The 23,503-nt window shown below is 51.0% G+C and overlaps 2 protein-coding genes and 1 long non-coding RNA gene across 7 annotated transcripts in view; 2 read left to right on the forward strand and 1 right to left on the reverse strand.

Annotated features, from left to right (window-relative positions):
• Nucleotides 1–108: 108 nt before the first annotated feature.
• LOC127033390 (uncharacterized) lies at nucleotides 109–23,432 on the reverse strand. The gene is made up of 3 exons (XR_007769080.1): nucleotides 23,371–23,432; nucleotides 11,467–11,501; nucleotides 109–201 (listed from the first exon to the last, which is right to left on the reverse strand). It is a non-coding gene; the product is annotated as an uncharacterized LOC127033390 (long non-coding RNA).
• On the forward strand, nucleotides 6,278–23,371 carry LOC127033314 (zinc finger protein 300-like). 2 transcript variants are annotated; one of them, XR_007769051.1, is made up of 6 exons: nucleotides 6,307–6,544; nucleotides 7,204–7,399; nucleotides 7,927–8,053; nucleotides 8,669–8,782; nucleotides 9,096–11,420; nucleotides 23,290–23,371. XR_007769051.1 is itself a non-coding variant. In XM_050921304.1 (5 exons), exons 2-5 carry the CDS (start codon nucleotides 7,343–7,345, stop codon nucleotides 10,205–10,207), a joined length of 1,410 nt encoding a protein of 469 aa, XP_050777261.1. In that variant the 5' UTR covers nucleotides 6,278–6,544; nucleotides 7,204–7,342; the 3' UTR covers nucleotides 10,208–11,545. The 2 variants fall into 2 exon arrangements, 1 of the variants encoding a protein (XP_050777261.1); XM_050921304.1 differs by lacking the exon at nucleotides 23,290–23,371 and having other exon boundaries at nucleotides 6,278–6,544; nucleotides 9,096–11,545.
• Nucleotides 6,849–23,503, forward strand: part of LOC127033350 (zinc finger protein 251-like) — a 62,730-nt gene continuing 46,075 nt past the window's right edge. For 2 of the 4 annotated variants that reach the window (XR_007769060.1, XM_050921383.1), the window contains exons 1-4: nucleotides 6,849–7,099; nucleotides 18,994–19,081; nucleotides 19,791–19,917; nucleotides 20,543–20,656. Coding sequence is in view for 3 of the 4 variants with exons in the window: in XM_050921383.1 (XP_050777340.1) it covers nucleotides 7,032–7,099; nucleotides 18,994–19,081; nucleotides 19,791–19,917; nucleotides 20,543–20,656 (397 nt within the window). In the remaining variant the exon portion in view is untranslated. The other 2 variants (XM_050921382.1, XM_050921384.1) reach the window with 2 other exon arrangements.

Consider the following 23,503-nt stretch of genomic DNA (forward strand, 5'->3'; position numbering starts at 1 on the left):
GGCTTGAAAGGCAACAGGGGCCTTGGACTGGGGAGGACGAACCAAGGCTGGAAGGAAATCCAGCCTGTGTACTCAGAACTGCGAACTGCCTGCAACAGCGGGTGGGGTGGGAAATTCTGTTCGCTTTGCATCTTCCTTAGTTTAGTAATATTTAGGATTTAAAATGCATGTTTTAATTTTGTAGTTTTAACCGTTTCTGACCTTTTACATCTTTCTCCCTCATAATCCCTGAAAACCCCCTTGCTCCAGTTAGTAAAGTGATTTTAGTGTTTTGTCTGGACCTGTGTGTTTTCATTGAAATGTTTGGGGGTATTTGACTGGAGAGAACAAGGCTATGGCCTAATCCGGCCCCTTTGTGGGGGTGACCCACTAATGATTGAGCTTGTCCAGCCCAGTGAACAGACTGAGTGGAGGGAGCTGAGCTCAGCCTGGAGCTCACAGCCCCGCCCCCTTACCATGCGGCTCTGAGCGGGGCGGAGCTCAGGTCCCGCTGGAGCCATGCTGCCACTGTTGAGGGACACTCCTGGATGTGCTCAGGCTCCGGGTAAGGGGGGGGCCGGGGGTAAGGGGCCAAGGCTTGGGGGGGTTGGCTAAGGGGCAGGGAGTCCCGGGGAGTCAGGGACAGGGAGGGGGCAGAAGTGGGGGGTCGGTCAGGAGACAGGGAACAGGGGGGTTGGATCATGGGTGTTCCGGGGGTCTGTCAGGATTCAGCAGGGAGGTGGATAGGGGTCGGGGCAGTCAGGGGACAGGGAGCAGGGGTAGGGTCCTGGGGTGGTGTTTGGGGGTGGGGTCTCTGGGGGATGGTGAGGGGACAAGGAACAAGATGGGTTGGGGATTCTGAGGGGGGGCAAGAAGTGGGTGAGGGTCAGCTAGGGGGCAGGGCCAGGCTGTTTGGGAGGCACAGCCTTCCCTACCCTAAAGCTCATTCAGCAGTTTGAGGCTTGCAGAAGAGCCAAGCAGTTAGCTTTTCCATTAGGGCTACCATCCCTTTCATTTCTCAAATGCCAAATTATAGTCCACATTTAATTTCAGTGCCATAGGGAGATTCATGTCAGGGGAGGGTAGCTTCATTTAAAATTAGCCGCTAGGGGAGGGATCACATGAGAAGAGCAATATCCTTCCCAACCCTACCAAGGGAGACCTCCCTCCCCTGCATTCCCTGAGGCCCCAGAGGGGTTAATTCAGTGGTTCTCAAACTTTTGTCCTGGTGACCCCTTTCGCATAGCAAACCTCTGAGTGCAACCCCCTGCCCCTTATACATTAAACACACTTTTTTATGTATTTAACACTATTATAAATGCTGGAGGCAAAGCAGGGTTTGAGGGTAGAGGCTGACAGCTCGCAATCCCTAGTAATAACCTTGTGACCCCCTGAGGGTTCGTGACCCCTAGTTTGAGACCCCCTGGGTTAATTTAATTTTAGCAGCCTGTGTCCATTCACATGCATGTGCTATTTTGAGCATTTCAGTTTTCACAACATAGGCTCATCCCAGATTCTGGAACAAGCTCAAATGCTCAGTTCGTGGAGTTTGTACATAAGCTATACTAAAGACAAACCCACGGTAACTGTCTCCAGTTTGCGAGGGACCCCGTGGAGCCAGTCTCTAGGAAACAGATACATTCATGGAGGTTAAGTCCATTAATGGCTATTAGCCAGGATGGGTAAGGAATGGTGTCCATAGCCTCTGTTTGTCAGAGGGTGGAGATGGATGGCAGGAGAGAGATCACTTGATCATTACCTGTTAAGTTTACTCCCTGTGGGGTACTTGGCATTGGCCATTGTCGATAGACAGGATACTGAGCTGGGTGGACCTTTGGTTTGACCCAATATGGCTCTTCTTATGTTGTAACCTAAATGAACCCAAAGTTATGGAGACAGATATGAGTCAAGGAAGCCAGAAGAGTATCAGAAACCTGGAAAAATCTCTGACTGGATGGGCTCAGGCGTTTGGTCACAAGCTGAGGTGGTTCAAAAGTTTTGGATTGTTTTTAAGCAGAATTTTTTGTTTGTTTCTTTTAACAATCAAACACAGCAAGCAGCAAATATTTGGCCACACACTTCTGAAACTCCAAACCATAGTCAGGTTTTGGCAGACTAATTTCAGCTTTTCAATTAAAATAAACACAACAAATTTTGAAGGAAAGCAGATATTGTCCGTGATATTTTTCTGCTTTTTAAAAACCCCTAGTTTTCAATCCAGAAAAAGTTTTGACGGAAAATATTTGTCCAACCCTTTTAATGAGCTTTAGTGCCTTTTAGCACTAGCTGATGCTGAGAACCAGTGATACCTTGTAAAGAAGTTTCTCAAAACTGGGTTTGTGCCGAGATGCAGAAGGTTTATTTTTCCCAGGGCCACCTGTGGGGGGGGCAAGTGGGGCAATTTGTGCCTGGCCCCACAGGGGCCCCCACGAGAATATAGTATTGTATAGTATTGCCATTTTTTTAATGGAAGGGGCCCCCAAAATTGCTTTGTCCCAGGCCCCCTGAATCCTCTTGGCGGCTCTGATTTGAGGATGCACATTTGGAATGTTTCCATTATAACTGAACTCTTGTAGCATTGATTGAAAAAGAAAGTAGAATGGGTGTGGCAACCTGAACAAGAAAAAGCTTTTTGTGTCTTAAAACAGGCTAAAACAGTGTTGTTACCATATGGCCTCCTGACGGAAGGAGAAGAGCATGAATGCCCACTTCCAGCAACTGAATCAACGTTATTTGAAGACGCACCCCCGGTAGATGAAGTGTTATGCCTTGGAGAAAAAGAGGTTTGGTTCACAGATCGTCGTTTGTACCATGAAAGGAGTAAGCAGTATATGGGTGATGCTGCTATGCAAGCTAATGGGGAGACTCTCTGGATCCATGGGCATGACTTCAGCGCAGGCAGCAGAGATCAGAGCTCTTAGGCCATGTGTACACTGACGTGTTACAGCGCAGTAACTTGCTCGCTGGGGTGTGAAAAATCACCCTTCCCCAAGTGCAGCAGGTTTGTGTCCTGTAATGCGCCAGTGTAGACAGTTCCCGGCACTTGATGCTATTCCCCTCGTCGAGGTGGATTACATAGAGTGCTGGGAGAGTCTGTCCCAAGCGCTCGCGGGTGTCCACGCTGTCAGATCAAAGCGCTGCCGCGGGAGCACTTTGAGGTTTTTACTGTAGACTTAGCCTTAGTGATCTGCTTAAACAGACAACATAAAGTTGCACTTTGCTTTTATGTCTACAGACGCTCCCCAACTTACACAATCGTTTTGTTCCGGAAAGCCTTGCGTAACTCAAATTCTGCATAAGTCGGAAACATATACCCGTACGTTACGCAAAAATTTTGGGACTTGAAAATCCCTATTTCTTGTTTATGGAATTTTTTCCATAAGTGTGAATTTCTGTAAGTCGGGTCTTGTGTAACCTGGGGAGTGTCTGTGTATGGATTCAGATTTTGCAGTCCAGGGGCTGTTACACTGGCTTTGGAAAAAGAACCATGTCTCAGGGTGGAAATTTATCTAGGATTGGTTGAAAGAATACCTGGGAAAATTAAATGAAGACATACTAAAAATCATCCAAAGGGAGAAGGGGATTAAAAATATCAGAAAGATAAAGTGGCTGCTTTAGCTATATTAGTAAAAAAAGGAACCTTTGGGGGTTATGGTAGATACTAGAGTTCACATCATAAAACAGGAGGCTGAACCTAAAGATGAGGAACCTGGAGCATGAAAGGGGGTTATGCAGTGAATAAGAAAACAGGGGAGGTAAAGTGGGTACCTGACAAACTTTAAAGAGAAGAGATCATTAACCTATGTCAGTCTATGGCCCACTGAGGAGTAGAAAATACTCTCTTTTAAGGTAAAAACAGATTGGAATATGGCTTAAGGTGTGAGAGGATGTAGGAAATTTGGTTGAAAACTGCAAAAGGTGTGCAGGAGATGGGAATAGACCATTGAATTTGGGACCCTTTTGGCACCAAAGACTTGTAGGGCCATGGAGTAGAATCCTAGAAGATTAGGACTGGAAGGGACCTGAGAATGTCATCTAGTCCATCCCCCTGCTCAAAGCTGGGCCAATCCCCAAACAGATTTTTACCCCAGTTCCTGAAATGGCCCCCTCAGGATTGAACTCACAATGCTGGGTTTAGCAGGCCAATGTTCAAACCACTGAGCTATCCCTCCCCCTGAATACAGATTGACTATATAAAGACCCAAAGAGGGAATCTGTATTTATTAGTGATGATAGATTCTTTTTCTGGCTGGGTGGAGGCAATTTCCACCAGGAATCATTCTGCAGAGACCACTGCCAAGGAGTTGTGGAAAGTCCTGTTTAGTAGATATGGGACTCCAAAACTAATTGGTTAAGATGATGGAGCACATTTTATAGGAAAGTAATTATGAAAAATATTAAAAACTTTAGGAGTAAAGCACCAACTACCTATCCCCTACCATCCTCAATCGTCCAGGACAGTAGAAAGGATGGATCAGACTATCAAGCAAGCCCTTCGCAAAGTGGTGCAAATCACTGGCAAAAGTTAGGACAATAAATTACCATTGGTGTTGGCAGCCATCCGGAGCATTGATGGATTGGATACTGACTACCAGCCGTATCACATTCTCTTTGGAAGGTTTAGGAGCTTGTGGAACCCCTTAGTTTGGAACCCTTTATTATATGGAGGAGGAGGAGGAAGAGTCTCTGTTGTCCTGGGCCTTTATCTGCAACTCCAAGGAGACAGTCTTGGGCAGGAAGCCAGGATCCAAGGGGTGCCATTTCCTCCAATTCTTGCACAGCTTTAAAGCCGTCCCACAGGTGTTATGTCCTTTCTTGCTGATTCTTCATTTTTTCCCAAGGACATGATAAAACTGTTTTTTATAAACAGTTCTTTTTGACCAATTCACCCTTCAGTTCTCGCTTTGGTTGCCAAAATGCAAATCATGCACTCATGTCGAAACACACTCCAGCCACACTAGGTCACAAGACCTATAACATGGTACGTGGATATATGGGTTATATATGTACATATCCCAACATTGCCTGCATCTCCCAAGGGGGCTCAGTGACCCTGTTTCCATCCTCTGGAATTGAATTATCCCTCATCTGACTGGCTGAGGGCTCTGGCTCTACCCAGAGGCCCCCTCACCTCTTCCTGGGAGCTCAGAGCTGCACGGAGTCCCTCTCTGCCTGTGGTGGGGGCCCTGTGAAACCAGCCAGAGCCAGGAGCAAAAGTTGGTAGCATGTGAGAGAGCTGGACTGTGGGAGTCAGGCCCAACAGTGGGGGTGAGCAAGGCTGGGAACAGGCTCTGGAGGCTGGGCAGTGGGGGTTGGAGCCAAGCTTGGCAGAGCAGGGCGTGGGACTTTGTGGAGTGGAGGAGGAGGAACCAGGCTGAGGGTGGCTGGGGTGAGCTGGGCTGGGAAGGGAAAAGAGCAAGGGGGGAGGGGGTGTCTTTGTCTGACTTGGTGAGCTAACAGCCATAGGCGCTGACTCCATGGGTGTTCTAGGGCTGGGGCACCCATGGGGAAAAATTGAAGGATGTTCTGCACCCACCGGCCGGAAAACAGCTATTTCGTGGTGTAAGAAGCTCTGGGACGGAGGGGGGAGGAATGGGAATGTGTGCTTCGGGGAGGAGGCGGGGAAGAGGTGGGGCTGGGACAGAGATTTGGGGAAAGGGTTGGAATAGGGGCAGGAAGAGGGTGGATTTGGGGCGGGGACTTTGGGGAAGGGTTGGAATGGGGGCGGAGTAAGGGGGAGGGTCGAGCACCCTCCGGCGCCAGCAGAAGTCGGGGCCTATGCTAGCAGGGAACGTGCTGGGGCTTCCTGGGGGGGCAGGCTGGTGCCTCCAGAGGGAGCAGCTATTCCGAGCTGCCCCATTCTGCATCTGCACCTCTCCTGCCTATGCAAGATGCAGAGCCCCCAGGGGCGAAGGGAAAAGGCCCTGAGGCCGGCCCTGCACCCTGGTGGATACGAGGGTGGGTTTCTGCTGTCACCCTTCCCCTCACCCATCATTTTCCTTCCATCATTCCCCCCCCCCCACCGCTCTCTTTCTCCTTTTGCTTCTCTCTCCCACAAGTCCGGCTCAGCCAGCCCAGCCAGTTACAACTTTTGCACCAGTGCTGGTAGGGTGACCAGATGTCCCTATTGTATAGGGAGAGTCCCGATATTTGGGGCTTTGTCTTATAAAGGTGCCTATTACCCCCCATCCCCGGCCTGTCCTGAATTTTCACAATTGGTGTCTGGTCACCCAGTGCTGGTAACATGCGCCCAAGGATGCTGCACTGGACCCTATTTAGCGCTAGGACCCAGGAGCAGCCGGGAGGCGGCGGTGGGGCAGCGAGCGCTGGGCTCCGGCCCGGCAGCAGGAAGTGACTCGCAGCCGCTGCGGTGACTCTGGCTCCCAGGCTCCTGGCGAGATCCCCGAGCCCCGGCGGCTGGTGCTGGGAGCCCGGAGCCCTGGCTGCAGCCGGGAGAGGGGAATCTCCAGCAGGGCCCTTCCCGCTGCTCCCCAGGAGCCTCTCCCAGGGCAGAGCCCCCAGCCCGGCCCGGCCCCTGCCCCGGGGGGCCCCGCTCGGAGGGAAGGTGAGAGAGACCCGCCCCCCCCCCCTCCGGCACCCCCGGGCTGCAGGGGGCGGAGGCTAAAGAGGTGCAGGGGGTGAGGGCAGGCGGGGGGAGCGGGGTGGGGGCAGGAGGCGGGTGCTGGGGCTGCGGGGGGCAAGCTGGGATGGGGGCAGGGGCGCACTGAAGGGAAGATGGGGCGATGCAGGGGGATCGAGGAGATTATGGGGCTGAGGGGAGCGAGGCTGCAATGAGGGAAGATCTGAGTGGGGGGCACTGCGAGGGGTGGGGGTGTATGGGGAGGCGGGAGGGGGACAGAGGTAAAAATCCAGCCCCCCCACACCCTGCTCCCAATGTGTGTTATTGTCAGACACCCCCGTGCTGGCGGGGTCTGTGTCTCACGAGATTTGGGGTCTGCCCAGGGCCCTGGTCTGATTTCTGGGCAGGATTCACATCTCAGCCCCACCGGCGTCGCTGCTGCTTTGGGCAGGCAGGGAGTGTGGATGGGCCAATGGGCTCCGCCTCTGCCTGCCTGTCCCTGGGGGCTGCTGCAGGAGTCCAGGGCAGCTCATTCTTCAGGTGATGTCACCGGAGGGCTCCTGCTGTTCCTCAGGGAGAGGAGTTTATACTGCAATGGGAGGAAATCCCCCAAAGTGGCCCCTTTAGTTCTGTTCTTTTTCTAGCATTTGGCTCAGAGATGCTGTTATTGGGAGGGTCTGAAGAGTCTCGGGGGAATCGAGGTGTGGCATGGACTGAAGCCCTTTCTGTAACCTCCTCCATCACCCCAACAGGCTGAGGAATTGCGTCCACCTTTCTCCCCAGATGGGCCCGTCTTCCAGGATGCAGGGAAGGGAAATGTCTGTGATGGAGCCTGCTGTGGTAGGGAATTTTTAGGGAGTTCCTGCGGCTGGGGGCGGGGGCAGGAAGGAGACAGAGTGTGAGAAACTTGCTGATTTTCTGAGTGGGCCCGTTGGTGATGGGGGAGGGGAGACGGGACATTCCTCAATTTTTCAAACAGGATTTAACCCCCTTGCACAGGGCTGGGAACATTTTCCAAGCTTCCAGTGCTGGAGCCTGACCCCACTGGCTAGAGGCTGCTGTGAAATACGCAGGGAACCTGTTGGGATTCCTGTCCCCGGCTCAGAGCTCTGCTTCCTGTATCAGCCTGTGGCTGGCAGGTGTGTGGGAAATGAGAAGATCCTGCCCTGCTCCATGTGCTGCGGGGACAAGGAGCTCCCACTTTCTCCCATCCCCCGAAGCCTCCTGGCTGCTCTGAGCAGGGTGGGGGTGGGATTCTGCAACTCTGGCCCTCCCAGAGCTTCCATTTCTTTATCCTTCCTCCCACGTGGCTATTGGGATTGTGGCTGGGGCAGCAGGTGCTGAGTGAGGGACTCTTGTTGTTTCAGATGCCGGTGACCTTCGAGGAGGTGGCTGTGTATTTCACCCAGGGGCAGGGGGCTCTGTTGGACCCCGCTCAGAGAGCCCTCTACAGGGACGTCATGCAGGAGAACTACGAGATGGTGACCTCGCTGGGTAAGGGAGTCCCATCACCTCAGATACTAGATGCTGTGGGGTCTGCATGTCTGAATCTGGTCATTCTTCCTGTGTCAGTTAGATCAGAGGTGAGTGGGTTCCATAATGCACAGCTGCCATGTGAGAGAGACTTGCATCTCTGTGCCCTCTCCAGTGGGACATGGTTGTCAAAACCCAATGGAGAAGCTAAACCATCCCGACCCCTCCAGCTTTCAAAGGGGAATCGTTGTCCTGTCTGTGTTGTTTCTTGGCTGCACACACAATCCCTGTTCATCTCCCTCCTTGGGAGTAGTTCCAGCCTAGGGGAGGGCTCTGGGCTCTGCAGGTTTAGAAGGAGGCAGGGGTTTAAGTCCAGAGCCGTGTGTGAGTCAGCAAGGCCCCCAGAGCGCACAGATCCTGGGAACGCCTAGTGAGGGTGTAGTAATAATTCAGCTCACCTCCCCAGACAAATTCCTCTGCGCAAGGGGGCTCAGTGACCATTTTCCACTCCTCTTGGATTCCATGTTGCTCCAGCAGAGCACAGGGACGGGTTCCATTCACAGAATGTGCTTTCTGACACATACTCCACCAGTGCTCCATGCACCCTAATTTGGTCTGATTTCACCCTCTGTGCAGGATTTCCCATTCCCAAACCTGAGCTGATTGTCCGGCTGGAACAAGGGGAAGAGCCGTGGGTGCCCGATCTCCAGGCCTGCGAGGAAAGAAGGCTTCAGAGAAGCACCCATGCAGGTGAGGATGGACACAGAAACCATCTAGAGAATGAAGGAAAAAGCTGAGAATCCCCAAATATGGTGTGAGTAAGCACCCTCAGTCCTTCCTCATCTCAGTCAGGACAGGGCTGCAGTCATCAGATATAGCTCACGCCATTCCACCCAGCCTCTTAACTGCAGGAGTTTACTTCCCAGCTTTCGTCCTCTGTGAGTGTTTGGGTGGGATGTGGAGGCGAAGTCCAATTGCTCAGTCTTTGTGTTGGGTTTTCCCTCTGTGCTATTCCTCTTTCTCCCCAGCACAATGACTCCTGTCTGGATTGTGTCTCTCCTAGCAGGTGCTGAACGAGGGAGTGAGAATGAGGAGGGGAATCATCATGAGGAAGTTCCCAGGGAAGTGAAACCTCTGGGGACCTTTGTGGGAAGAGCTGAAGGGAATTTTCCCCGGTGCTTGGAGCAGGCAGAATCCTGGGGAAGTTGGCACAGGTCAGAGAGGCTTCTGGGAAACCAGCCAGGGAAGAAAGTGGATGAACCTATTAAGAGTGGGGGAAGAGAGGAGGATCCCAGAGCCCAACAGACAAATCCCAGTGAAGAGACACCCTGGCACTACCTTCAGTGTGGGAAAGGATTCATTGTGAGATCACAGCTTGTGACACGTCAGACAATCCATACTGGAGAGAAACCTCTTCAATGCTTGGACCATGGGGAAAGCTTCAGTAAGGTCTCAGATCTTAATAACCACAGGAGAAGCCACTGTGGAGAAAAACCCTCTCAATCCCTCGAGTGCGGGAAATGTTTCATTTCGGAGACACAAATAATTAGACATCAGTTAAGCCACACACGTGAGAGACCCCACCAGTGCTTGGAGTGTGGGAAAAGTTTCATACAGAGGTCACACCTTCTTCTACATCAGGCAATCCACACAGGAGTGAGACCCTATAAGTGTTTGGAGTGTGGGAAAAGTTTCATACAAAGGTCAGGCCTTGTTAGACATCAGGCAATCCATACAGGAGAGAAACCCCATAAGTGCTTGGACTGTGGGAAAAGTTTCATACAAAGGTCAGACCTTGTTAATCATCAGGCAATCCACACAGGATTGAGACCCTACAAGTGCTTGGACTGTGGGAAAAGTTTCATAATAAAGTCAACCCTTGTTGAACATCAGGCAATCCACACAGGAGAGAGACCCCACAGGTGCTTGGTCTGTGGGAAAAGTTTCATAAGAAAGTCAAACCTTGTTGAACATCAAGCTATCCACACTGGAGAGAGACCTCACAAGTGCTTGGACTGTGGGAAAAATTTCATACTGAAGTCACACCTAAGTCGTCATCAGGCATTACACACAGGTGCGAGACCCCACAAGTGCTTGGAGTGTGGGAAAAGTTTCATATGGAGGTCTGACCTCATTAAACATGGAAGAATCCACACAGGATCTAAACTTCTGTGACACATGGCAAGAAAAGGTTAAGCAACTTGCTTGTAATTGACTCAGATTCAGGTTTTAGAGAGAGATTTTAGAAGTTTGTCCACCTTAGATAAGCTAGAGTTTGACATGTAAATGTGTATTTTTAAGGACTTGGAAGAAGAGGGCAAGTCAAGTCTGAGTAACTTAATTGCCTTCCATGAGGAGATAAGTGGCTCTGTGGATGAGGTGAATGTGTTATACCTTGACTTTTGAGCTGTATAAGTAGGGGCATTGCCAGCAGATTGAGGGATGTGATCGTTCCCCTCTATTCGACATTTGTGAGGCCTCCTCTGGAGTATTGTGTCCAGTTTTGGACCCCACACTACAAGAAGGAAGAGGAAAAATTGGGAAGAGTCCAGCGGAGGGCAACAAAAATGATTAGGTGGCTGGAGCACATGACTTATGAGGAGAGGCTGAGAGAACATGGTATGTTTAATCTACAGAAGAGAAGAAAGAGGGGGGATTTGGTCGCTCCTTTCAACTACCTGAAAGGGGGTTCCAAAGAGGATGGATCTAGACTGTGCTCATTAGTACAAGGTGACAGAACAAGGAGTAATGATCTCACGTTGCAATGGGGAAAGTTTAGGTTGGGTATTAGGAATAACTTTTTCACTAGGATGGTGGTGAAGCACTGCAATGGGTTACGCAGGGAGGTGGTGGACTGTCGTTCCGTAGAGGTTTTTAAGGTCAGGCTTGACAAAGCCCTGGCTGGGATGATTTAGTTGGCGGTTGGTCCTACTTTGAGCAGGGGGTTGGAGTAGATGACCTCTGCAAAGGGTTCCTGTATTCTGTTAAATCAGGGATCAGCTAGGTGCTAAGTGGCCAGTGATTGCTCAGCTGGCCATTCACAGCTGTGGAGCCAGGAACAAGAGAGTTACAGTTCACCAGAAGGACGGCTGGACACTCACTTAGGCCACACATTGATTGTTGTCTGTCCAGCTGGGGGCTGAACCTCAAAGAGGAGAGTGGTGCAAAAGCACAAGGAAGAGTTGCCTCCATTGCCACCTCTCCTCTCCCATCTTTACAGAAGTCAACAAGATGGCTTTAAAAGCAACAGGGGTCTTGGACTGGGGAGGGCAGGCCAAGGCTGGAAGGAAATCCAGCCTGGGTATTCAGAACTGTGAACTGCCTGCAACAGCGGGTGGGGTGGGAATTCCTATTTGCTTCACATCTTCCTTAGTTTGGTAAAATGTAGGTTTTAAAATGCATGTTTTAATTTTATAGTTTTAACCCATTCTGACCTTTTACATCTTTCTCCCTTGTAATCCCTGAAAACCTCCTTGCTCCTGTTACTAAAGTGGTTTTAGTGTTTTGTCTGGACCTGTGTGTTTTCATTGAAGTGTTTGGACGATTTGACTGGAGAGAACAAGGCTGTGGCCTAATACGGCCCTTTTGTGGGGGTGACCCACTAATGGCTGAGTTTATCCAGCACAGGGAAAAGAGCTGTACAATATGCACTTTCCCACGGTGTAAGGTGTTTTTGAGGGGAAAAAATCCAATTTAAATAACAGAAGTCTGATTTTCTTGATTTTTTTTTAATGTCATTGATTTTTATTCACCCTGGGAAGCAGTGTAAAACATGCCCTGGGATGGAGAATTAAGCAGCTCAACAGTCCAGATTGTACCGTGGGGTATGTCTCACACTCGCTGTCTCCTGGGACCCACATGGCACCGTTGGGCTTTCATCATCCTGATCCTGAAAGGGAAGCTGAGCAGGGCAAAGCAGAGAAGAGGAACCAGCTGACATCCTCAACTGCTTCAGCTTTGGCTAAATCCTGAACTGCCCCTGGGATGTGAGACTTGAGGTTCTGCCACCAGCCTTCCCCCCACGCATCTGTTTCCTTCCCAATGGTCAGGAGTGAAAGTATCTGAAAGGACTTAGCAATATGCCGGAGTCCTGAGCAGGGGGGGCCTCAACCGGAATTGGTGGGATATTTAAATCTCTGGGCCCGTTACGTTGAGATTTAAAGGGCCTGGGACTCTGGCTGTGATAGCAGTGGCTGGGAGCCCCAGGTTCTTTAAATCATGGCAGGAGCTGCGGCAGCGGCCAGGAGGCCCTGACCCTTTAAATCGCTGTCGGACCCCTTCTGCCGGAGCCATGGGGTAGCAGCAGCAGCCGGCAGCCCCAGGATTTGGGCGATGATTTAAAGGGTCCAAGGCTCCATAGTACAGAAGGCTGAACCTAAAGCTGGGGAACCTGGAGTATGAAAGAGGGTTCTGCAGTGAATAAGAAAACAGGAAAGGAAAGTGGGTAGCTGAGAAAATTTATAGAGAAGAGATCCTTAACCTGTGTCAGTCTATGGCCCATCGAGGAATAGAAAATACTCTCTTTTAAGGTAAAAACAGTTTGGAATACGGCCTAAGGTACGAGAGGACGTAGAAAATTTGGTTAAAAACTGCATAAGGTGTGCAGGAGATGGGAATAGACCACCGAATGTGGGAGCCTTGTGGCACCAAAGACTTGCAGGGCCATAGAGTAGAATACAGGTTGATTATATTAAGAGCCAAAAAGGGAATCAGTATTTATTAGTGATAATAGATTCTTTTTCTGGTTGGGTGGAGGCAATTTCCACCAGGAATTATTCTGCAGAGACCACCGCCAAGAAGTTGTGGAAAGTACTGTTTAGTAGATATGGGTCTCCAAAGTAATTGGTTCAGATGATGGAGCACATTTTATAGGAAAAGTAATTATAAAAATGTTAAAAGCGTTAGGAGTAAAGCAACAACTACATATCCCCTACCATCCTCAATCGGCAGGAACAGTAGAAAAGATGGATCAGACTATCAAGCAAGCCCTTGGCAAAGTGGTGTGTCACGTTCTCTTTGGAAGGTCTATGAGCCTGTGGAACCCTTTATTAAGGAGGAGGAGTCGTCTCTGTTGTCCTGGGCCTTTATCTGCAACTCCAAGGAGACAGTCTTGGGCAGGAAGCCAGGATCCAAGGGGTGCCATTTCCTCCAATTCTTGCACAGCTTTAAAGCCGTCCCACAGGTGTTATTTCCTTTCTTGCTGATTCTTCATTTTTTTCCAGGGACATGATAAAACTGTTTTTTTATAAACAGTTCTTTTTGACCAATTCACCCTTCAGTTCTCGCTTTGGTTGCTAAAATGCAAATCATGCACTCATGTCGAAACACACTCCAGCCACACTAGGTCACAAGACCTATAACATGGTACATGGATATATGGGTTATATATGTACATATCCCAACGTTGCCTGCATCTCCCAAGGGGGCTCAGTGACGCTGTTTCCATCCTCTGGAATTGAATTATCCCTCATCTGACTGGCTGAGGCTGTGGCTCTACCCAGCGCCCCCCTCACCTCATCCCGGGAGCTCAGAGCTGCGCAGAGTCCCTCTCTGCCTTTGGTGGGGGCCCTGTGAAACCAGCCAGAGCCAGGAGCAAAAGTTGGTAGCATGTGAGTGAGCAGGGCGGGGGGAGTCAGGCCCAACAGTGGGAGTGAGCAAGACTGGGAACAGGCTCTGGAGGCTGGCAGTGGGGGTTGGAACTGAGCTTGGTAGAGCTGGGCATGGGACTTTGTGGAGTGGAGGAGGAGGAACCAGGCTGGGGGTGGCTGGGGTGAGCTGGGCTGGGAAGGGAAAAGAGCAAGGGAGGGGGGTGTCTTTGTCTGACTCGGTGAGCTAGTAGCCATAGGCGCTGACTCCATGGGTGTTGTAGGGCTGGAGCACCCATGGGGAAAAATTGGAAGGTGCTCCACACCCACCAGCAGCCAAGCTCCCTGCCCCAGCTCACCTCGCCTCCGCCTGCTCCCCTCAATGAACCCCGTCTCCTTCCCCTCTCAGCGCTTGCTGCTGCAAAACAGCTGTTTTGTGGTCTAACAAGCTCCGGGAGGGAGGGGGAAGGAGTGGGAATGTGGCGTGCTCAGGGGAGGAGGTGGGGAAGAGGTGGGGCTGGGACAGACATTTGGGGAAAGGGTTGGAATAGGGGCAGGAAGAAAGTGGATTTGGGGCAGGGACTTTGGCGAAGGGGTTGGACTGGGGGCGGAGTAAGGGGGAGGGTCGAGCACCCTCCAGCGCCGGCAGAAATGGGGGCCTATGCTAGCAGGGAATGTGCTGGGGCTTCCTGGGGAGCAGGCTGGTGCCTCCGGAGGGAGCAGCTATTCTGAGCTGCCCCATTCTGCATCTGCACCTCTCCTGCCTGTGCAGGATGCGGAGCCCCCAGGGGTGAAGGGAAAAGGCCCTGAGGCCGGCCCTGCAACCTGGGGGATATGAGGGTGGGTTTCTGCTGTCACCCTTCCCCTCATGCATCATTTTCCTCCCCGCCCCCCAGGGCCGTCCTTAGGCATAGGCAGAGTAGGCTGCCGCCTAGGGCCTCACTCTCCCTGGGGGCACCACTCTCCAGGCAGCCCCGACAGTGTAGAAGCAGGGCTGCTGGGTCCTAGAGAGAGCCGAATGCAGCACAGTCTGAGGAATGGGATTGGCTGCTGGGGACTCTGGGAAGGGGCGGGGGTGGGAATTGGGAAAGGAGCTCACCTCCCCTCCGCCCCACGGAGCACCCCCTCCTTTCTCCCTCCTCCCCAGGAGCACCCCTCTCTCTCTCCTCCCTCCCCTCCGTCAGGGCTGGGTTGAGTGAGGTGTTGAGGGGGAGGGGAGGCTGGCTGGCTGCTTGCTGAGGAATGAAAGTGAAAGTAACTCACTTCCTGGGCAGGGAGGCAGGATCGGAATGTCACACAGGGCTTGGCTGGGGTTAGCCAGATGTATGAAAAATCAGGATAGGGGATTGGGGTATGGTGAGCAGATATCCCTATTGTATAGGGACAGTCCCAATTTTGGGGTCTTTTTCTTATATAGGCTCCTTTTACCCCCCCCATCCCTGTCCTGATTTTACACACTTTCTGTCTGGTCACTCTAGGTGGGGGTAATTGGTATCTATATAAGACAAAGCCCCAAATATCAGGACTGGCCCTATAAAATCAGGACATCTGGATCTGGCCACCCTAGCTGGGGAGCGCCTCTCCCCCGGGCTGGCAGCTGCCAGCGATCCATCTCATCCGGGGGGAGCTGCACAGGGCAGGACGAGCTGCTGTGGCTCCATGGGTGCCCCGTCCCTGAGATCAGATGCTGTGCTAACTTCACCATGGTCTGTTGAGCTGGCGGCGGTGCCCATTGGCGTGTGGTTGGACCTGAGGGTTTCCTGCTGCTGTTGCCACTCTGCACCCCAAGAGGTGGATTTTGGGTTCCTGCAGTTTTCCACCTAACTCCTCCTCTACTGTAGCTGTTGGACCAGCAGGCTGGGAGGTGAGCCAAGCATGAAAGCAGTACTGTGTTGCCATTTAGATTGTCATTTAACAACTTTGTTTGCCAAAAATTCTTTCTAACAATCCTGAATCCAATTTCAATATTTTTTTAAAATCAATATCTTAGCCAAAAACAGAAAATTAAGTTGTTGACAATTATTAGTGACAGGTTTGGTTTGAGGCAGGGAGTGGGTCAGTTTTCATCAGAGAAACAAAAAATGTTGACTGACTTTCCTATAGCCTGTTACTCCTGATAAGAGCCCTCCAACAAGTGTAATATGCTCATTTCCTTACTAGTGTATAAAGCAGGGGTCGGCAACCTACGGCACATGTGTCAAAGGTGGCAGGTGAGCTGATTTTTTAAGGTATGGTATGCAGCAGCAGGCTGAGCGGCTCAGCCCATCACTGCTCTGGGGTTCCGGCTGCTGCCCTATTGCCAGCTGGAATACCAGCCATCGGCCCCACTCAGCACCTACTGCTGGCCTGGGGACCCCCAAGGAACCCCAGGCTGGCAGCGGGCTGAGCAGGCCAGTTGAACCACTCAACCTGCTGTCAGCCTGGGGTTCCATTCACTCAGCCGGCAGTGGGCTGGTGGTGGGCTGAGCGGGCTGGTGGCGGGCTGAGCAGGGCCGGTGGGGGGTTGAGTGGCTCAGTCTGCTGCCAGTCTGGGGTGCCAGCAGCACTCAGCCTACTGCTACTCCGGGGTTCCGGCTGCCGGGCCCTTGCCAGTCAGGAGCTCAGCCGCCAGCCCCACTCTTCTTCCTGCCAACCTGGGTGAGCAGAATCCCAGGCTGGTAGCGGGCTGAGGGGGGGTTGGCGGCCGGGATCCTGGCTGGCAGGAGTTGGTGGTCAGAACCCCAGACCAGCAGCGGGCTGAGCAGGGCCTGGGATCCTTGTCTAGGGTTCCAGCCACCAGCCCGCTGCCGGTTTGGGGTTTCATTTACTCAGCTGGCAGTGGCCTGAGCAGGATCGGTGGCCAAGACCTCAGATCATAACAATATTTTATTTATATAATATAGACATAGAGAGAAACCTTCTACAAACATTAAAATGTATCACTGGCACGAGAAACCTTAAATTACAGTGAACTTGGCACACCACTTCTGAAAGGTTGCCGACCCCTGGTATAGAGTGACCATATGTTGTACTAAGATTCTCCTGCTTTTTTTTTTTCCCTGTGAGTCAGTATAACTTTTGCCAGCCCAGAAGTTGGGCAGCCAATGTTTTACGTTTTCACAATGTTTTCTCCAACTTTCATACAGTAAATACATAGTTAATATGAGTTTAAAAGGCCAGGGACACTTCTTTGTGAAGATTCTGAACAGCAGATCATGCCCATAGACGATCCAGAAAAGAAATTTGAGGTTGAATTTTTTAATGTTGTGATGGATAAAGCAGTATCTGCTGCTGATGAAAGGTTTAATACCTTGCAAGTACACCATGAACAGTTTGGATTTTGTATGACATAACTAAATTCAACGAAATAGGAAAACAAAAGCAACTAATGACAAAGTGCAAGAATCTACACAGCCTCCTGAAGCATGGTGATACTTTTGATTTAAATGGACTTGAACTGTACGAAGAATTGAGTACACTGTCATCAATGTTGCCACATACAAAATCGGTGATGGACATTGTACAGTTTATTCATACCCGCAAACTTGTTGACATATATCCTAATGTGTACATTGCCACTCGTATTCTACTGACAATTCCTGTAACAGTAGCATCAGGAGAACGGAGTTTCTCAAAACTAAAGCTCATTAAAAACTATCTCCGCTCTACAATGAGTCAGGAACGCTTGACTGGTCTTGCTATTCTTGCGATCGAACAAGACACGACTTTGTCTTTGTCATATGATGACATTATTACTGATTTTGCAGCCAAAAAGCCAGAAAGATTGCTTTTAATTAAAAACAAATCTTTGTTTCAATACCTCTTCATATAAATTTCAAAAAAATTTGATAAATTAAAAAAAATATATTATTTGCATCATTCTGTCATATCAGAATTTTTTCTATAGTGCTGCTTCTTTAGTGCTAGTCCATCAGCATTACAGTGTGCTTAATTAAGTTAAACTGGTTTCAATAATGTGAATGTGGCAAGTTTTCCGATACTATAAGCTTATGTTTGTGTTGCTAAGAGCAGATCAGGCACAGGGGCACCAGTTTAATAATCTCGCCTAGAGCACCATAAATCCTAAGGCCGGCCCTCCCGCCCCCCACCGCTCTCTTTCTCCTTTTGCTTTTCTCTCCCACAAGTCCAGCTCAGCCAGCTCCAACTGTTGCACCAGTGCTGGTAGGGTGACCAGATGTCCCAATTGTATAGGGACAGTCCCGCTATTTGGGGCTTTGTCTTATATAGGTGCCTATTACCCCCCAGCCCTGTCCTGATTTTCACACTTGCTATCTGGTGACCCGGTGCTGGTGACATGGGCCCAAGGATGAGCACAGGATCCTATTGATCGCTAGGACCCAGGAGCAGCCGGGAGGCGGCGGTGGGGCAGCGAGCGCTGGGCTCCGGCCCGGCAGCAGGAAGTGACTCGCAGCCGCTGCGGTGACTCTGGCTCCCAGGCTCCTGGCGAGATCCCCGAGCCCCGGCGGCTGGTGCTGGGAGCCCGGAGCCCTGGCTGCAGCCGGGAGAGGGGAATCTCCAGCAGGGCCCTTCCCGCTGCTCCCCAGGAGCCTCTCCCAGGGCAGAGCCCCCAGCCCGGCCCGGCCCCTGCCCCGGGGGGCCCCGATCGGAGGGAAGGTGAGAGAGACCCGCCCCCCGCGTGTCACCCCCGGGCTGCAGGGGGCGGAGGCTAAAGAGGTGCAGGGGGTGAGGGCAGGCGGGGGAGCGGGGTGGGGGCAGGAGGCGGGTGCTGGGGCTGCGGGGGGCAGGCTGGGATGGGGGCGGGGCGCACTGAAGGGAAGATGGGGCGATGCGGGGGGATCGGGGGGATTATGGAGCTGAGGGGAGCGAGGCTGGAATGGGGTATGATGTGAGTGGGGGGCACTGCGAGGGAAGGGGCTGTGGTGGAAACTGATGGGGGACAGAGGCAAAAACCCAGCCTCACACCCCAACCCTACTCCCAGTGTGTGCTATTGTCAGACACCCCCGTGCTGGCGGGGTCTGTGTCTCACGAGTTTTGGGGTCTGCCCAGGGCCCTGGTCTGATTTCTGGGCAGGATTCACATCTCAGCCCCACCGGCGTCGCTGCTGCTTTGGGCAGGCAGGGAGTGTGGATGGGCCAATGGGCTCCGCCTCTGCCTGCCTGTCCCTGGGGGCTGCTGCAGGAGTCCAGGGCAGCTCATTCTTCAGCTGATGCCACCAGAGAGCTCTGCTGTTCCTCAGGGAGAGGAGTTTACAGGGCAGTGGGGGGAAATCCCCCAAAGTGGCCCCTTTAGTTCTGCTTTTTTTCTAGCATTTGGCTCAGAGATGCTGTTACTGGGAGAGTCTGAAGAGTCTGGGGAAAATCAGGGTGGGACGTGGACTGAAGCCCCTTCTGTAACCTCCCCTCTCCCCCCGACAGGCTGAGGAATCACGTCCACGTTTCTCTCCAGATGGGCCCGTCTTCGAGGACGCAGGGAAGGGAAATGTCTGTGATGGAGCCAGCTTGGGTAGGGGATTTTCAGGGAGCTCCTGGAGGGAGGGAGTAGGGGAGGAGACAGGGTGTGATAAACCTGCTGATTTTCTGAGTGGGCTCAGTGGTAATGGGGTATGGGAGGCGGGACATTCTCCCATTTCTCAAACAGGATACAACCCCCTTGGCAGGGCTGGGAACGTTTTCAAGGCTTCCAGTGCTGAAGTTAGATCACATTAGCCTGAGACTGCTTTTAAATACGCAGGGAAGCTGTTGGGATTCCTGTCTCTGTCCCTGGCTCAGAGCTCTGCTTCCTGGTTTTATTGCTGCAGCTTTAGTATTCTTTACATCCCCCTGCTTTTGGTCACTTATTAATTCCCTAATAGATCCGTGTGGGGTAGCTTGTCATAGGTATTTCTCACAGCCATGCATAGCCTTGTCTTTCAGTATTTTTTCTTTTTCCCTCCACTTTTCTGGTTATCCTTGTTTACTATTCCCGCATCAGCCTGTGGCTGGCAGGTGTGTGGGAAATGAGCAGACCCTGCCCTGCTCCATGTGCTGGGGGGACAAGGAGCTCTCACGTTCTCCCACCCCCTGAAGCCTCCTGGCTGCTCTGAGCAGGGTGGGGGTGGGATTCTGCTACTCTGGTGATCCCAGAGCTTCTATTTCTTTATCCTTCCTCCAGCGTGACTAGTGGGATTGTGGCTGGGACAGCTGGTAATGACTGGGGCCTTTTGTTGTTTCAGATGCCAGTGAGCTTCGAGGAGGTGGCTGTGTATTTCACTCAGGCGCAGGGGGCTCTTCTGGACCCCACTCAGAGAGCCCTCTACAAGGATGTCATGGTGGAGAACTATGAGACGGTGACCTCGCTGGGTAAGGGATTCTTGTCCCCTCAGATACTAGAAGCCGTGGGGTCTGTGTGTCTGAATCTGGACATGTTCTTCCCTGGTCAGTTAGATCAGAGGTGAGTGGTTTCCATAACGCACAGCTGCCATGTGAGAGAGACTTGCATCTCTGTACCCTCTCCAATGGGTCATGGGTGTCAATACCCAATGGACAAGTTAAACCATCCACACCCCTCCAGCTTTCAAAGTGGCATAAATCCGTCATTGTCCTATCTGTGTTGTTTCTTGGTTGCACGCACAATCCCTGTTCACCTCCCTCCTTGGGACTAGCTCCAGCCCTGGGGAGGGCTCTGGGCTCTGTAGGTGTAGAAAGAGGCAAGGGTTTAAGTCCAGACCCGTGTGTGAGTCAACGAGGCCTCCAGAGAGAACATATCCTGGGAACGCCTAGTGAGGGTGTAGTAATAATTCAACTCGCCTCCCCAGACATTTTCCTCTGTGCAAGGGGGCTCAGTGACCATTTTCCACTCCTCTAGGATTCCATGTTCCTCCAGCAGAGCACAGGAACAGGTTCTGCTCACAGAATGTCCTTTCTGACAAATACTCCACCAGTGCTCCATGCACCGTGATCTGGTCTGATTTCACCCTCTGCGCAGGATTTCCCATTCCCAAACCTGAGCTGATTGTCCAGCTGGAACGAGGGGAAGAGCCATGGGTACCCGATCTCCGGACCTGCAAGGAAAGAAGTCTTCCGAGATGCACCCACACAGGTGAGGACTGACACAGAAACCATCTAGGGAGTGAAGGAAAAAGCTGAGAATCCCCAAATATGGTGTGAGTAAGCACCCTCAGTTCTTCCTCATCTCAGCCAGTACAGGCCTGCAGTAATCAATATAGCTCATGCCATTCCACCCAGCCTCTTATCTGCAGGAGTTTACTTCCCAGCTTTCCTTCCCTGTGAGTGTTTGGGTGGGATGTGGAGGAGGAGTCCAATTGCTCAGTCTTTGTGTTGGGTTTTCCCTCTGTGCTATTCCTCTTTCTCCCCAGCACAATGACTCCTGTCTGGATTGTGTCTCTCCCAGCAGGTTCTGAGCGAGGGAGAGAGAATGAGGAGGGGAATCTTCATGGGGAAGTTCCAGGGGAAGTGGAACCGCAAGGGACCTTTGTGGAAAGAGCTGAAGGGATTTTTTCCCAGTGCTTCGAACTTGAAGAATCCTGGGGAAATTGGCAGAGGTCAGAGAGGCTTTTGGGAAACCAGCCAGGGAAGAAAGTGGATGGATCTATTAATGGTAGGGGAGGAGAGGAGGATCCCAGAGGACAGCAGACAAATCCAAAGAAAGAGATACCCTGGCACTACCTTCAGTGTGGGAAAGGATTCATTCTGAGATCACAACTTGTGACACATCAGATAATCCATACTGGAGAGAAACCCCTTCAACGCTTGGACCATGGGGTAAGCTTCAATAAGCTCTCAGATCTTAATAACCACAGGAGAAGCCACAGTGGAGAAAAATTCTCTCAATCCCTCGAGAGCGGAAAATGTTTCATTTCGAAAACACGAAAACTCCCCAGCCATACAGGGGAGAGATCCCACAAGTGCTTGGAGTGTGGGAAAAGTTTCATACAGAGGTCACACCTTGTTAGACATCAGGCAATCCACACAGGAGAGAAACCCCACAAGTGCTTGGACTGTGGGAAAAGTTTCACAGAGAGGTCAAACCTTGTTAAACATCAGGCAATCCACACGGGAGTGAGAGCCCACAAGTGCTTGGACTGTGGGAAAAGTTTCTTAAGAAAGTCAAACCTTGTTAGACATCAGGCAATCCACACAGGAGAGAAACCCCACAAGTGCTTGGACTGTGGGAAAAGATTCACAGAGAGGTCATACCTTGTTAAACATCAGGCAATCCACACAGGAGTGAGAGCCCACAAGTGCTTGGGCTGTGGGAAAAGTTTCTTTAGAAAGTCAGCCCTTGTTAAACATCAGGCAATCCACATAGGAGAGAAACCCCACAAGTGCTTGGACTGTGGGAAAAGTTTCACAGATAGGTCAAACCTTGTTAAACATCAGGCAATCCATACAGGAGCGAGACCCCACAGATGCTTCGACTGTGGGAAAAGTTTCATACAGAGGTCACACCTAGTGTATCATCAGGCATTACACACAGGAAAGAGACCCCACAAGTGCTTGGACTGTGGGAAAAGTTTCACAGATAGGTCAAACCTTGTTAGACATCAGGCAATCCACACAGGAGAGAAACCCCACAAGTGCTTGGAGTGTGGAAAAAGTTTCACAGAGAGGTCAAACCTTGTTCAGCATCAGGCATTACACACAGGAGAAAGACCGCACAAGTGCTTGGACTGTGGGAAAAGTTTCATACAGAGGTCACACTTAGTCCGTCATCAGGCATTACACTCAAGAGAGAAAGCCCACAAGTGCTTGGACTGTGGGAAAAGTTTCATAAGAAGGTCATACCTTGTTAAACACCAGCCATTACACACAAGAGAAGGACCCCACAAGTGCTTGAAGTGTGGGAAAGCTTTCATACAGAGGTCACACCTAGTTTGTCATCAGGCAACCCACACAGGAGAGAGACCCCACAAGTGCTTGGACTGTGGGAAATGTTTCATAAGAAGGTCACACCTCGTTCAACATCAGGCAATCCACACAGGAGAGAGATCCCACAAGTGCTTGGACTGTGGGAAAGCCTACATACAACAGTCTGACATTGTGAAACATCAGGCATTACACACAGATGAAAAACCTTCCAAGTGCTTGAACTGTGCGAAAAGTTTCATACAGAGATCATACCTTGTTCAACATCAGGCAATGCACACAGGAGAGACTCCAGAGGTGCTTGGTCTGCGGGATAAGTTTCGTACAAAGGTCTGACCTCATTAAACATGGAAGAATCCACACAGGATCTAATCTTCTGTAACACATGGCAAGAAAGGGTTAAGCAACTTGCATGTAATTGACTCAGATTCAACTTTTAGAGAGAGATTTTAAAAGTTTGTCCACTTTAGATAAGCTAGAGTTTGACATGTAAATGTGTATTTTTAAAGACTTGGAAGAAGAGGGCAAGTCATGTCTGAGTAACCTAATTGTCTTTTAATTTTAAAAAGCACAGGCTGTCGGCCTCAGGTGGTTGGGTCTCATGAAGAAGGAACAGGCCCATCTGGGAGGTGGGGATAAATGCTCAGGCTCTCAAACCCAGGTGGAGCAGCAGCATAGAAGTACAGGTGTCAAATGGGTGATAATTCTGTTGTGAACAGCCATATCGAGGAGTATCGCTTTTCACGTGGCCGTCCTCGCTTCTGTGCTGCTATTGGAGGGCTTCAGAGCTGGGTGCATCGACAGCAACTGTTTGCTTCGCATCTTCCGTGGTTTGGTAAAATTTAGGATTTAAAATGCATGTTTTAATTTTATAGTTTTAACCCATTCTGACCTTTTACATCTTTCTACTTTGTAATCCCTGAAAACCCCCTTGCTCCCGTTACTAAAGTGATTTTAGTGTTTTGTCTGGACCTGTGTGTTTTCATTGAAACGTTTGGGGAATTTGACTAGAAAGAACAAGGCTGTGGCCTAATCCGGCCCCTTTGTGGGGGTGACCCAC

The sequence above is a fragment of the Gopherus flavomarginatus genome, chromosome 12 (assembly GCF_025201925.1).
Source record: "Gopherus flavomarginatus isolate rGopFla2 chromosome 12, rGopFla2.mat.asm, whole genome shotgun sequence".
In the NCBI taxonomy this organism is placed as follows: domain Eukaryota; kingdom Metazoa; phylum Chordata; order Testudines; family Testudinidae; genus Gopherus; species Gopherus flavomarginatus.

Coding starts and splice junctions, on each gene's coding strand:
- LOC127033314 (XM_050921304.1), top strand. CDS start 7,343: ATGGGCCCGTCTTCCAGGATGCAGGGAAGGGAAATGTCTGTGATGGAG. Junction 7,400..7,926: donor CTGTGATGGAGCCTGCTGTG/GTAGGGAATTTT, acceptor TTGTTGTTTCAG/ATGCCGGTGACCTTCGAGGA. Junction 8,783..9,095: donor TCAGAGAAGCACCCATGCAG/GTGAGGATGGAC, acceptor TGTCTCTCCTAG/CAGGTGCTGAACGAGGGAGT.